We start from the raw sequence: 14,188 nt of genomic DNA, 5'->3' as shown, positions 1-14,188 counted from the left end.
CAGCATCTTCAGAGCTTTGTGAAATTTCACATTAGTTCCAGTCTGGACTGCATTCTTCAGTTTAATTCAATGGATCCAGTGCTGAGTTAAATATCTGGACCTTTGGCTGCTCAGCTCTCCACTATTTGCGCTAGCTTGACTCTCTGTAGATTACCTTCCTACCGATCTTTGTCACTGTACAGACAGAAACCCAGCTGATGAGAGCCGTGGGAGTGAATGAAAACAGCAAAGCTACAGGCCCGAAAGCCAAAATAGAATAGAATAGAACTGAATGGAGCTGTGGAGTCGGGTGTTTAGTCTCTACGAGTGACCCTTTCCACATTACTCATAGTCGTTTTATACATTGTTTATATAATAATATTGGTTGTTGCAGCTTTAAGTACCTATCAGTTATGGACTCTTCTACTGCTCTGCATAGTTACCTGTTGTCCTGCATGGACGAATGTCAACAACATGTGATATAGACAGATATAGTGTGAAAATAGACAATATGATTAATTTCAATCGTATGTTAGAATCCATGGTACCACATTGGGTTTTGGTCATTAAATCAGAAAGGTATGGGTTTTCAAGTTATATTCAAAGTGAAGTAATGTGCCCCTGATAAAACAAAGCAAAGGCACTTAGCATGTGTTCTCCTAGTTAAGATTCCCTCTCAGCAGTAATACAACGTTTCTGAGTGTCTGCTGGAAAACAAGTGGAAGGTCAAGAACACGAACAATAGATGTTGATTCCAATTATGTGTAAAGCATTGAACAAGATGCGCTAATGATGGCGTTGTCGAGAGAAAAAAGGTGTTTATGTGCTACTCTCCCAAAGCCTGTGGAACAGTTTATTAAGCAAAGGCTTTATTTCCATAAAGGCTGATAAGACTTCAAATGATTCACTGAAAAACAGTCCTGGCATCAGCACAGCAAAGCAGTGTGTGTATTTATCTCTCCCGACGCTGGGAGACAATCAAGACAAAGATGATAGCACATTTTGAAATGCAGCACAGAGACATAATGAGATTGCAGCTACTTCAGGAACAAAACCAGACAAAATGCTTTTTTCATAAATGGCTCCTTGTTTTATTCACTCACACCAAAAAAAGGCCATCGTTTTCAATTAATGAAGCAGGGAATTGAGTCCGAGGTCCTGCGGGATATGGATTAACCATGATGGCTTCAGGGCCCAATCTCACACTGAGTCTGCGCTGTGGTCTGTATGGTGGAATTTTTCATTCAAGGCCTAGACCAGCACCCCCCTCCCCACGCACACCGTCGCTTCTTCCTCTCCCTCACCTCCTACCTCCAACTCATCCATCCGTTCCTCATCCTAAGGTGAGTTGCTTCAGTGCAGACCGCTATTAGTGGTGGGGGGAGATAAAACTGTAAGTGTTGCTCCCAATTAGTGCATCAGTGACCGCTTGGTGCCTCCTCCATGGCGTGGAGGAAGGGGAAGAGAGGAGTGAGGGGGGGGGGGGGGCGGGCACTGAGTGAAAGATTGGAGGAGGCAGGAAAAGTAGAGGATGGCGTGAAGACGCTGGCTTTAGAAAGAAATGAAAGAAGGGAGCGGGTTTGAGAGGTAGCCGGGTAAAGAGGACAAGCGATGTAACAGTACAGGGGGAGAGAGGAGAGTAAGGGGTGGTGTCAAAGAAAGAGGTGGGGGAGTGAGAACAGTGACAAAAAGATGGCTTAAGCATTCAATTTGAGTGGCGAGACAGGTCCTATTAACATTTAACAGCGTTTGCGCAACTTGGTGTGGAGGTTAGGATGCAAATGAGGAGGAATTAAAACTGGCCAGAGGTTTGTCATTGATGGATTGCAGTCTGGCGGTACTCACCACTTCCTAGTGTCCATCACACACGATTACTGTATAATTAAACCTTATTTCTGGACTCTCCGATGCATAATTACTCGTGTGGGAATGTAACCATCATCTAAAAGCTCCAGCAAAATGCTTTAGCATTTAGCCTTGCAGGCTGCAGTCATTTCACAGAGCAGTGACAGATAGAGCCATCTGATGATCGGCAAAAGAACAGTCACTTTTAATAAGAGGTGGGAAAAAAATATTAGGCGACAGTGTGCTGATTATAGGAAAATTAGGCTTTCAACTGGTAAAGCCCTTTGTGTTATTTGCATAATTTATTCCAGCTTTACCCCACTGTTCAACCATCTCTAGTTTTTTTTTGCGAGCTGTGGGCAATTTCCCCTCATATTTGAATAGATTGCACATTTAAGGCTACTTAAGGAAAATGATCACTTAGCATATTTTAATTGTCATGTAAAGAGTGAGCAGAGGTGTGAGGCTAGGCTTATAGAAATAGGCCCCTTTAAAGTGAAGAGGACACGACGGGTGTTGTGTTAGATAACCTCAAGGTTTCGCAAACCTTATCACACACACTATATTCTAAAAAAGCGTGTAAACCTTTAAATTATGAATAGAGCTGAGGAGTTTCCATCAAAGTCCTGCTGCTGCACCCCAATTTGGGTAAAACCCCGCTAGTCAGTTTGTCAATAAGATTTCCTGTATCGCTCCCCCTGCTGAGTCAAACCTAGACCAACTGCAGCTTTGTGAATTTTACCCACCAGCTTCCTACTCCACTATTTATGAAAAAAAAAGGTGGTGAGCAAAATGATCAAATCTCTCCCAGGCTTGAAAATCTCTGCATTTAACAGCTATATATTTGATAGACTAAAAGAAAAAAAAAGTCTTGTATCATAAATTATTTCTGATCATGGCTGCAGCATGTTCGAGAGTGGGAAAATAAAGAAAACAGCAGCGCCCGATGCACCCTAACCTCTTTTGAGCGTTCGAGTTTTCACAGATAATTATAGAGGCTATACAGCAGCTTCCCACACCTCACCACCAGCTATATAATGATACCTTGGAAATGCAGCGGGCAAAATGCACAGCGTTTTCAATAAGAGTACTCGAATAATCCAAATTCTTTGTGATGGAGAAAGATAATTAATGCTTTAATGTTTTTGGTCTTACCACTGCAAGAGAAATGAATTGTTACATTTTAATGAGAAAAGCGACAGCGATGGCTTCCCGCGCAACACGGATGATTTTATAATTGCACACAAGGGTGAATAACTCAAGGCTCATTAAGGCGATTTTTCAGCTGGACTCTCTTTTGGCAGGACAATACATTTATTTTTCCCCATCTACTGATAAATAAATCCTTTTATTCATCTTTTTCTATTCATCAATGTGGCCGGTAATGTAAAAGAAAAAACAACAACAAAAAAAAACGACAGGTACAAGATATAATCTCCCAAGAAAATGTCTTTAATGAATCGTTTGTTGCTGCTTGTACCTCAGATTACATGAAAATACATTTAAGTTGACTGCAAGTATGGCAACATATTCACACATATAAACAAGTGGTGCATTTGTATTGTATGTATAGGTATGTACAACAGAAACACGTTACACTCTGGTTTAAAGTTGTGCAAGTGTGTTATATATACTAACAATTTATAAAATTCAACACACTAAATAAAAAAAAAAAAAGAGTGTGCCCACGTATATACACATTCACACGCGCACAACCACAGTAGTTCACAAAAGATTAAAGCAAATGTATTGGATTATACATTTCCGGGTCGCCTCTACGTTGACCCCAGCTCACAAATTTCTCGTGAGTGTGTTTTTGACGTCAGTGTTGTCAGGTGTGTGTGTTTGTGTGTGTGTTTTGCCTGTAGTTCAGATCTGACACACAGTGACAGAGACACACACACACACACACACACACACACACACACCACGCACTAGGCTATGCTGCAGCCTGCGGTTGCACCATCAGCTAAATGTTTTAAGTACAGTCATCTGAGGTAGACTGCGCAAAATGTTGTGATGTTATTCTCTCCGCTTCTTCTTTTTTTTTTTTTCTGTTTTGTTTTTCAATGCATTTTTCACAATTGTCTGACATCTGGAAAGATGTAAATCAAATATGTTTTGTAGCCATGAGGTAGAAATGCTTTAAAGAACTCTAGCGTCCGTTTAAAGAAAGGTTCAGCCCCCCACACATCGCCCCCGCCAAAAAAAGCTAGATTTAAACACAATGTGGGGGTAAAAAAAAAAAATCAAATCACAACAGAAAGAGAACAAAACACGTAACAAACAAGCGGAGCATTGACTGGTGTGTTTTAAGTCGTTTGTTCATCGGCTGTGGAGAAAAGGGGGGATAGACTGAAGGCCTGTGCTGTTGTTGTGTGTGCTCTGAAGTGCATTAGTAGATTTTTCTGTCTAAAGGGACTCTCTCTCCAGAGGATTTGCTGACAGAAGGAATTCTGGTACAGATTGTTTTGAGGGTGGTTTTTCTGATGGACCACTCTGCTTTCCCCTTGTGCTGCCGACACACTGCCTGACTGTCTTTCCTTTCCGTCAGTTTTGCTGATGCTCAGCAGAACTAACCCCCCCCCCCCCCCCACCCCACCTCTCCCTCCACGACATCACTTGCTGCATTTATGGTGCCCAGACCACAGAGTGGGCCCACACATACATGTACGTCGCTTCAGCGGCGATATAAGAAAACTGGACATAATTTGACCACGTGAATGTGATCGGTTCAGATCAGTGGATCCTCCTCCAGGAGAAACACCAGACAGACAAAGCAAAGCGAGTTCTGACTGTGGTATTGAGACATTTCACCAAATCAATATTACACACATAAATGCTCAAGTGCACATACAAAAATCTAAGTACTCCAATGCCACACGAGTAGAGCTATAGGACTTAGCTTCCTATAGTGACAAGAAGATAGAATAATACATTCCAATGCAATACAATGAGCAACAGATAACCTTCAGGGATGAAGGACTTTAAGCCTAGTGCCAGACCTCCCCACTCATGTTACAAAGCTTTTCGGTAAACTGGATCCAAATGCACTTAGATTGTGTGCTTCATGGCATCTGTGTATTAAAAATTATCAAGTTACACAATGACTGACATGGGTCTGAAGTGGATTACTTAATCTGGGGCGGTTACTCTGCTTGAATTGTATTTTGATTAACATCAATGTTCTGATTGCAGCCTGATTAAAATAGTATAGTACGTATACGCCCCCCTGGTTGGACAAACGCCATACCACAATAATAATATTAACTGCATTACAGTCAATAAGGGTTGTTATCAAATGACCTCTTGACCTTTGACAAAAGCAGTGATTTACTCTTCGTTTTCTATTTTCCGCACTTGTGAAAATTTGCATTTCATGTGAGACTGCATGAAAAACCTTTACTCTCTCATGTGAATTACAAGACTGGTATCTCATTCAGTAGTTAATCCAGTTCAGCTAATTATGGTAGTAACAAGGCAACTCAGCAAAATCCATACTAGCATGTGTAGGTTGTGATGCCTAGAAGTTAACTAAACATCATTATTAGCTCCCTTAACGCTTGTTTATTGGTGCAAAAACAAATTGTCCTTAAACACAAGTGAGCATTTCAGATTGAAACCTACTGGAACAAATGTCATTAAATCAAATATTTAAAGGATTGAATTTAGACAATAATAAATTCCTGTTATTAAATGTCAACCTTGCACCTGATTTCGTCTGTGATGTAGACCTCATCAGTGAGACACACTGCTGCACTGTGTGACAAGTTTCTTCCTCACAAAAAGTTTTTTTCTTTTCTTTTATTTCCTAAATGAGCTGAGAACAACCGTGCCCGTGACCCCCGCTTTGTTTACTCTGCTAGCGGTGTGTTTTGCTCACGTGTTTTAAATTGTTTTCGGACGACAACTGAGGTCTACGGCACAGATGAACGCGCAAAATCAGGTCCAGGCTGACTCACATTATTATTAGAGGCAATTCATTGTTGATTTTATTCTCCGTATGGAAATTAAATCTAGAAAATTACCTTTAAGACTGACAAAAAGAGATGCAGTCAATTATTTCTGATATTACTGTGATTTGATTTGACATTTTTTGAAATATTCCTATTTAGTTTCTTGCTGACAGTTGGATGAAGAAGTTGATAGGCTCATTTATGCACTATGTTCTACATTGACCTCCTCATCTAAAGGCAAGAAAGCAATGGGCACATTTTCCAAAATGTCAACCAATTTTTTTGTTCATTTGCAGGGGTTTGCAGAATTACGTTCCTCCACGTCAGAGAATACCCCTTCCCTCGCCGAACAGTGGGACAAATGAGCTGTTTGCGATATTTTGCGCAGATGTTCGCTGACAAACTGATGGAGCCTCCGTGCAGCCTGGCCATACAGCCTAGATCATATAATATAATAAATGTAGATTATGGTTGTGTTAAGAAATATACAACTCCCACTACCCCAACGCCTGCCCATTTCTTAAAACCCTGACACAACAGAGCTGGGCAACACTGTTCTTTTTTTTTTTTTAAGAGCGATGGAAATAAGCTTCAGGATTGGTCAAGTAGAAACAGGTAACTAAAGCACCTGCTGGCAGGACATAGATGAAAAGGAAAAATGGTTTTACTCCCACTATTGATTATGTTCCATCAATCCAGAACATATCTAGTACATTCATTGTCACCTCTTTGCTATTTACCCTAGCCAGTTGAGGTACACCTAACACTGCTTTGCTAGACAGAAACCGCCTCAGATTCCCCCCTCAGGTCTTAGTGCTTTTCATCAAGATATCTGAAGGTACTGTACAATTCACAAACGCTTTCCTGAGTTTTGTTTGTTACGTTTGTTTTGCAGACACAGGATCACAAGAGATGAGTGTGAGTCAGGGCCCAGACTACTGCCGCCCTGATGGGTCACTGCTATTAGCAAGACAAAGAATGACTGACCACCAGCGAAGGCGGCGGCTATCAGTGTGTTTTTCAGACTCGCTGCTGAAGTTTTAAAGCTCTTAATAATTATCAGCTCATGCCATGAATGTAGATTGTGAGGCAAAAAAACAGAAAGGAAATCAGAAAGCACCACTTCAGGCACTTGGAGAGCCAAACTAAATCTCAGGAACAAGAACATAACGATATATATACACAGACACTGGGGCGTCTTTCCTTTGAAGCCAACTTGCTTGCAATGTGTAAACAATGCCTGGCTTTTCTTGAGTGTCAAGCATTCAAATGGAAACTCTTGCTCATTAGCTGCAAAAACTGCCAGTTGTCTCATCAAACCAGGTCTCTTGGTGCATCTAAACCCTGCTTTTGAGAACTTGGTGGGCTTGTGTTGGCCTTCTCTGTGCCTTTCCCTCCAGCACAATGCTTCTGCCCTGAGGGGAGGAATTGTGGATGCCTCTTTTTCTCAAGGGCGGAATCTGTTTTCACTGGCTGCAACCGAACATTTTGTTCCACTCAGTGTACGTGTCAATCTCTTTCTGCGATATACTAGCTTGGAATTTACAAAAGACACTCTCAAAGTCCTGGTAGGTGAGAGGCCTGATCTGTCCCCTGGGCATCATTCCCGTCATGTCCATGCCTTGTGCAGAGACGTGTAACAGACCCACGAGGGCCTCCTGGCAGAGCCTGGCCAAATCCAGTCCAGAGAAACCTTCGGTGCGCTGGACCAGCAGCGCCAGCTCCTCCTCACTCAAGCAGTATTTGTGCTGAGACTGGGCCAGGACTTGGTTCACGATCTGGTGTCGTGCTGCGCTATCTGGCAGAGGCACCAGGACCCTACGAGCAAAGTACCTGCGCAACCCTTCATCCATGTCCTGGGGTCTGCTTGTGGAGCAAACCACCAACACTTGATTGCCTCCGTCCTCACTGGAGCCCATGAGAAGTGAGTCCAACTGGGTGAGCAGCTCCCCTTTCAGCCGGTTGATAGGACTCTCTTCACTGAGGTGGGCTGACAGCAGCATGTCAACCTCACTAATGAACAGTACTGAGGGTTGCCGGCAGCGGGCCACCAGGAAGGATGCTCGGATAATTTTTTCCCCTTCTGTCAGCCACTTGGTGGCCAACATGGAGCCACTCAGCTGTAGGAAAGGAGCCCCCAGCTGGCTAGCCAGGCAGCGACCCAGCAACGTCCTGCCACTACCCCTTGGACCAAACAGCAACACGCAACGTGGGGCTGGTCCTAAATTGCTGAACATGTCTGGACGAAGAATGGGCCACAGGACCTCCTCTTTAAGGGTTGCTTTGGCCAGTTCTAAGCCAGCAATGTCACTCCAATCCACTGGAGGGCCCTGCTGAACAATTTCAGAAGTAACCATGTCTAGAAGGTGAGGGTCACTGTTTTTTAACTGGTCTTCAGCTGGCCGGGACGAGGAAGTTGATGAGGAGGAAGTAGGCCCTGGTACTGAGTGGGAGAGATGAAGACGGTGATCATCAGCACCTTGCTCACTGAGGGTGGGAGACGTGAAGCTGGCAAGAGAATCTGCTGAGCGGGAACCGCCTAAGGTTGAAGAAACATAGGCCGGTGGGGTCAGTGGCCCACCTGTTGCCTGGCTGCTGTACTTCCTCTGTTGCTGCTCTGACTGAATCGTGGACTGCTTCTGAGGATTAAAAGGTAAAGACGACTTTTCAGCACTCCTGTCAAATCCACCACTGGCGCTGCTGGAGCCTCCGTTTGCACTGCTGCTGTCTGCTACCCTGTACATGGGGCTCTCAGCTGAGCTCCGAGCTTGGCTGTAGCCAAAGTTACCGTAAGAGGAGTCTATCTCTCCTTGGCCTGTCATGTAGAATGCTTTCCTCTTTAGTGAACTGGAGGAACTACTGTTGAGAGGGGTGGGGGCGATTGGGGTCAGGTTGTGGCTCTGGTATGGGTATCCAGGTAAAGTAGAGGAGGGGGGAAGAGGTGTAGGTGCAGCGATGCCTGAGGGAAGGTACGAGGAGGGAGGAGGCGCTCCCCCTGGGCTGTATCCTGGCCCAACTGAGCTCTGAGCTGGGTAGCCTGCTGGGGGGTAATTATAACTAGACAAGTTGGGGGAGCCGCCATTGTAAGCTTGGACTAAAGTGGGGTGGGAGGGCGGTGGAGGGGGCGGCTGCAGGAGCCCAGAGCTGTGCAGTGGGGAGGGAAGAGCTGGGGCGGGGGCAGACTGGGAGCTGTAACTGCTGTGCAGGTAGGAGCCACTGTATGCGGGGCCATATTCCTGAGAGGGCATGGAGGAGGAATGGAGGGCGGTGGCAGTGTGGCTCCCGCAGCTGCTGCTGGAGTAACTGGGCTCGCTCAGGGTGCTAGAGGCCAGGCCTGGCGAGCTGCACATGCCAGACACCACTTCTGAAGCAGCCGCCACCCCTCCTTTTCGGACCGCAACTCCCTCTGGGATGCAGCTCATGGGGTAAACGCCATCCTGCCAAGGTTCTGATTCGCCTTTTCGCCCGTTCATCACTCCGGGGACCCCGGGGGCCTCGGAATACGAGCCCGGCATCTCCAGAATACCGGAATACTTCTCTGCATACTTCTTGAGCAGGTTGGAGGCAGTGAGGGCTGAGATGTCATCATTGGCCCAGGCATACTGGTAGGTGACGGAGCGCTGCAGGTGGCCGGGCACCGCCCGGTAAGCCTCAGTCTTGTGGGCTGGCGAGCGCGTAGTGGATGAGATGTCGAAATGCTGTTCGGCCCACTGGCTGTGCTCTGGGGTCCACTGCATCTTTAAGCCTGAGAGAACAAGAGACAGTGACATTCTAAGATCAGTTCAGTATTAATTAATAACAGCACCTTCAAATTGCCTGCAATGGAGGGTGGCAAGTTAAAGTTTAGGGTTCCTCAAATGCATCATGAGAGGGTTTTGTGTCCATCTACACATGAAGTGTTAATTTCTACAAATCATAAAAAGGACAGATGTGTCAGCAGGTATACTGCGGTACAGAGGGATGGTGCAATGGCTGGTTACGGCCGCCTAATGCACCCCAGCCAGACCAATAAGACAGAGGCATTGAGGGTCACTCTATAATCCCCGGCTCATCTGAGGTGGCTGGAGATGGGTTTGAAAATGTGCCTCACAACACACATACCCCCCTCTGCTCATAGCACTTTCATCGAACACATACACACATACACAAAACACACAAGCCCATGCTCAGACACACAGACGTTAGGGTTAGGGGGTTAGGGTAAAAAAAAAAAAAAAACTATCTCTGCCTGCACTCAGGCGTGCTGATGTGCACACGCACACACACAACCTCACATCCACTGACCCAGACGGACAAACACGGGCACGCACAGAGGAGCTGCAGCAAGCTATGAATTACAACACATTGTGTCTCAAGCTTAGTTCCTGTCTGCACAGCTCCACCTTGACCTCCTCTCTCTCCACCGTGCTCTTTACCTTTCTGTCTGCCTCTCTTCTTCATGCCTCCCTGCCGCCTTGTCTTCCCTCTCACTTTCTCCTCTTTGGTTTTTTCTTTTCGCCATCCATCTTCCACCTCCCCTCCGTGCTAGATTCCTCCTCTCCTCCTTTTATTCCGACTCCATCTATTTCGATATATATCTCTTCTTTTCATTCCCTTTGCCTGCTCTTTCTTCGTGGCCACCCCTCCTCTTATTTACTCCCTCTGTGCTCTCTTCTCTCCCTCCATCCCCCTCCACCTCCCTCCTTTCCTTGCTCCATCTCATCTCAGACACACTCACCTGGCTCTCCCCTTTATTGCCTCAGGAGGCTGGAGAGCCACTGTTTCCTTTAATCCTAGCCAATGCCATCTGCAAACACTGACAGTCACACAGCGACTCCATCGTTGTCTCACTATCAAAGCCATGGCGCTATCAAAGGCTGGACAGGGTGTAATCACAGCAGCCGCACAGCAGATTGAACCCCGTTTGATTTGACTTAGTGCACACAAATAAAGGATAATATCGGTGTCATTTAGGCTGCTTCCTCGGACTTATTGACTGGCAGTGCTCGCATGTAGAGATCCACAGTTGGGGGTCTGCCTGCTTCAGAATTGGTTTATGTGTGTGTTTTTGTGCTTGTGTGACTAAAGCAGGCATGCACAATAAAATCCATTCACGGAGGAGCAAATCTTCCCTTCCTCCCATCCATTTATGCTACCGCAAACAGAGACGGAAAAAAAAAAGCACGCAGGGACAAACACATTCACACTCTCTTGCTCTTTTTTTTCAGAGGCCTTGTGTTTGTTTGGTAACAACACAGGAAGGGAGGGGGGAATCCCCAGACTCCCATTTCCTCTCTGATTCTCCCCTCTCTCTCTCTCTAGCCATCTCTCGGCGTACGCCAGTGGCTAATTAGCAGAATGGCGATCTGCTAATTGTGTTAATTTACAACATTTTAGCCGAGGGGAGTCTAGCAGGGGCTGGCGAGCCTGTCACCCTCCCAGTGTAGCGAGCAGGAAATGTCTCAAACAAAGAGCTGAGCGGAGGGAAGTTTTATATTAGCTGGGAGGCTCTTTTAAAATTGAGAATATATTAAGTGGAAAGAGCTCAATATAGAAAAAGTATTTCAAGGTGAGGGAAGACAACAAACCTTCTACAGCAGCATGATTTCTATATACTACATATATAGATTATTATTTTCTAAGTAAGAAATATCAACAAAACATACACATTTAGCAAACTCTGCATGTTTCACTTGAGAAAATCCACTAGAACGCATATAATAATACAGACAAGGCTTTATATTCAGCAATGGTTACAACCACTGATTACAGTGTCAAAAAACGACCCGTCACATGGACGGGTCACAACTCTTAAACTGTGAAGCAAGTTATTTGCACATAATAAGGCAATACAGATATTTTGCTTATTCCTTTATATCCAAACATAATATAGGTCAAAATAATCAGATATAAATATATAAAGATGTTGCACTGCATTGTTAATCAAGCTGTGCTTTTCTCTCAGCACTGCTCTCTCAAGACAGCACTACAATTTGCACCTTGCATGATACTAACAATCCATTTGGCCCCGCCCAGCGTCCCCCTCCTGCTCTGCTGCGTTGCTCTGCCCTCTGCTACACTCCAGCGCGCTCTGTACAGCACATCAGGTAGCCCTTGTTAAGAAAACTACAATTAATGGGAATGCTGCAACACAGAAGCTGAAATTCTCCGATTGGTTTGAAGGGTGAGCCTCATTCGGTCCTTTACATTACTGTAATAGATAAGTAAAAGTATCAGTAACACAGTGATCTAGAAATCAAATTTGGTATTTGCCTTTGAAATATATCAAAATCTGAGTATGAAGTAGCAGAAAAAAATGCAGATACTCAAATAGAAACACCTAAGAATTGTACTTAAATTAAGTACCGAGTTACTCAATCTGTATGTTTCATTTGTGACCGGGGGCAGCACACATGAAATCTCTCCTTTTTATATGTTAGCATCACTAAATAATATATAGAAAAGTGACGAAACCAAGCAGAACGTGGCAAAGGCTCCAGAGAGAATGAAATAAAAACAGACAGAGAATGAAATAAAAACAAGTAGTGAGGATGGACGAAGACGAAGGATGAAGAAAAATTAGAGCTGAGACAAAATAAAACACACTCTTCCCTCCACATTGTTTGACACTCCATCAAACTCTGCTATGTCCTCCATTTAAAGAAACACGAATCTTTCTAATTCCATCATTAATAAAGATAACATATATAAAGGAGTGTGTCAGGCTCCATCAGGGCTTTCATCTCTTCTATAATGAGGTTAATGCAGAGACGCAGTGATTACCTCGGCAATGCAAATGAAGGCCAAATGATAACTTGCACTATTTAAATAAGGTAATAGCGATTACTCTACGTTATTCAAATGAGGACAGATGCTTTGAACTGAGCGCTTTGAACTTGCTGATCCTTCTCCAAAACATATGGGAGAGATGGAGGACGACTCACTGTGGTATCGTTCAGGGCGCAGGCCTCGAATTCAACGTGATGTAAACCAAGGGCAACGAGTAAAAGTCGCTTAATGTGGTGGTGCAAGATGGGCGGGGGTCGACTGCGAAAAAGGTTCATGGTATTTTCATTACCTTTACTCCCTTTGAAAGTCCTTGAATGCCATTGAAACATCCTTAAATTTGTTTCAAAAGTGAAAAACAATGACTCAAAACTGACACTAAAAACTCACAATGAACACCAAAGTCCATTGTCATGTTTTCTTTGGGTTTTAGTAGCAATATTAACTATTTTGAATGCCATTTATTCGTTACAAGGCCCTTTTCTTATCTAAAATATGAAACCAATTCTGCTCCAGCTTTAATACCGAGTGGCTCTAACAGCCTTCATGAGGATTACATGTGCAGACAATGCAAGATGAAAGCTTGTCCACGTCCAAATTTTCCTGAAGAGTAGCTTTGCATTCATTCAATTCCTCTTTTATTATAGCACCTTGATTGAGCTGCAAGGTTGCAGCATATTTGCTTTTCCTAACATCTTTCAAGGGTTTTAAGGCCTGAGGGATATTTGCAAAGCATTTGGACGGACACACACAGTAAGATGTGTGTTTGTGTAGCAGTGGAAGAAGGAGGGAGCGAGATCGTGCACTCAGCTGAAACAACATCCAACAGAAATCTTCTCCACCTTCTGAAGCGTCAAGTCTGCCAGCGCTTTTTTTTTTTTCTTTTTTTCAGCCTCCACATAGAGAAGCCTAATCATTCTCATTACACTCGGCGTCCATCTGCATCAACGGAGCTGCCTATTACTGTGAATGTGTATGTGCAGTAAACAGCTCTTTAGAGAGAGCTAATGAGCTCTTTTAAGTCTGTCCGCTGTGTGATTCTGCAAGCGGGGTGTCAGAGCAAACTGCCCATTTTTGGTAACGTCATAATTAAGCTGTGTGTGGTGGTGGGGGAGCCTGCACACATGTCGACGCCGACATGCTTGCACACACACACACACACACACACACACACACACACACACACACACACAATCTGAGGCATACAAACATGTCTTTCTAACATATACAGACACTAAAGACCCTTAAGAAACAAACTAGCATGTCTTATAAAAAAGGAAGAAAGAAAAGGAAAGAGCTGCATGACAACTTCATCAAGACAGACCTGTTTTCACACACCACCAGGGAAATCTATCCAGCCAGTTATTCAAATCCTTATCAAATACACCAGAGGGCATCTTTTAACCGCTAAAACACAGAGCACGAAGAAACGGATTATGCGCCGTGTGTGCTGTTTTATATGCGTGTGTGTGTGTGTTTGCATGCACATGGGCCATGCGTGTGCTTGACAACCTCTGGACTGCCTTGTAATGAGTCCAGCACACTGTGACTAAGCCACGGGCTACGCTGTATTGGAATACAACCTGCGGTGGAGAATCAAATAATGTGATTAGGTCCTCCAAAAGGCAATTAATTATGAAATT

General features: G+C 44.4%; 1 protein-coding gene across 2 annotated transcripts in view; it reads right to left on the bottom strand.

Moving 5' to 3' along the window:
* Nucleotides 1–4,458: 4,458 nt before the first annotated feature.
* Nucleotides 4,459–14,188, bottom strand: part of LOC113163109 (fidgetin-like) — a 30,656-nt gene continuing 20,926 nt past the window's right edge. For both annotated transcript variants that reach the window (XM_026361448.1, XM_026361449.1), the window contains exon 3: nt 4,459–9,525. In XM_026361448.1, coding sequence (XP_026217233.1) covers nt 7,247–9,525 — 2,279 coding nt within the window. In that variant the 3' untranslated portion in view covers nt 4,459–7,246. The remainder of the gene's footprint in view (nt 9,526–14,188) is intronic.

Source organism: Anabas testudineus, chromosome 2 (assembly GCF_900324465.2).
Source record: "Anabas testudineus chromosome 2, fAnaTes1.2, whole genome shotgun sequence".
Taxonomy (NCBI): Eukaryota; Metazoa; Chordata; class Actinopteri; order Anabantiformes; family Anabantidae; genus Anabas; species Anabas testudineus.
Note: the sequence above shows the minus strand (reverse complement) of the source record. Positions and strands in the feature narration are given on the sequence as shown.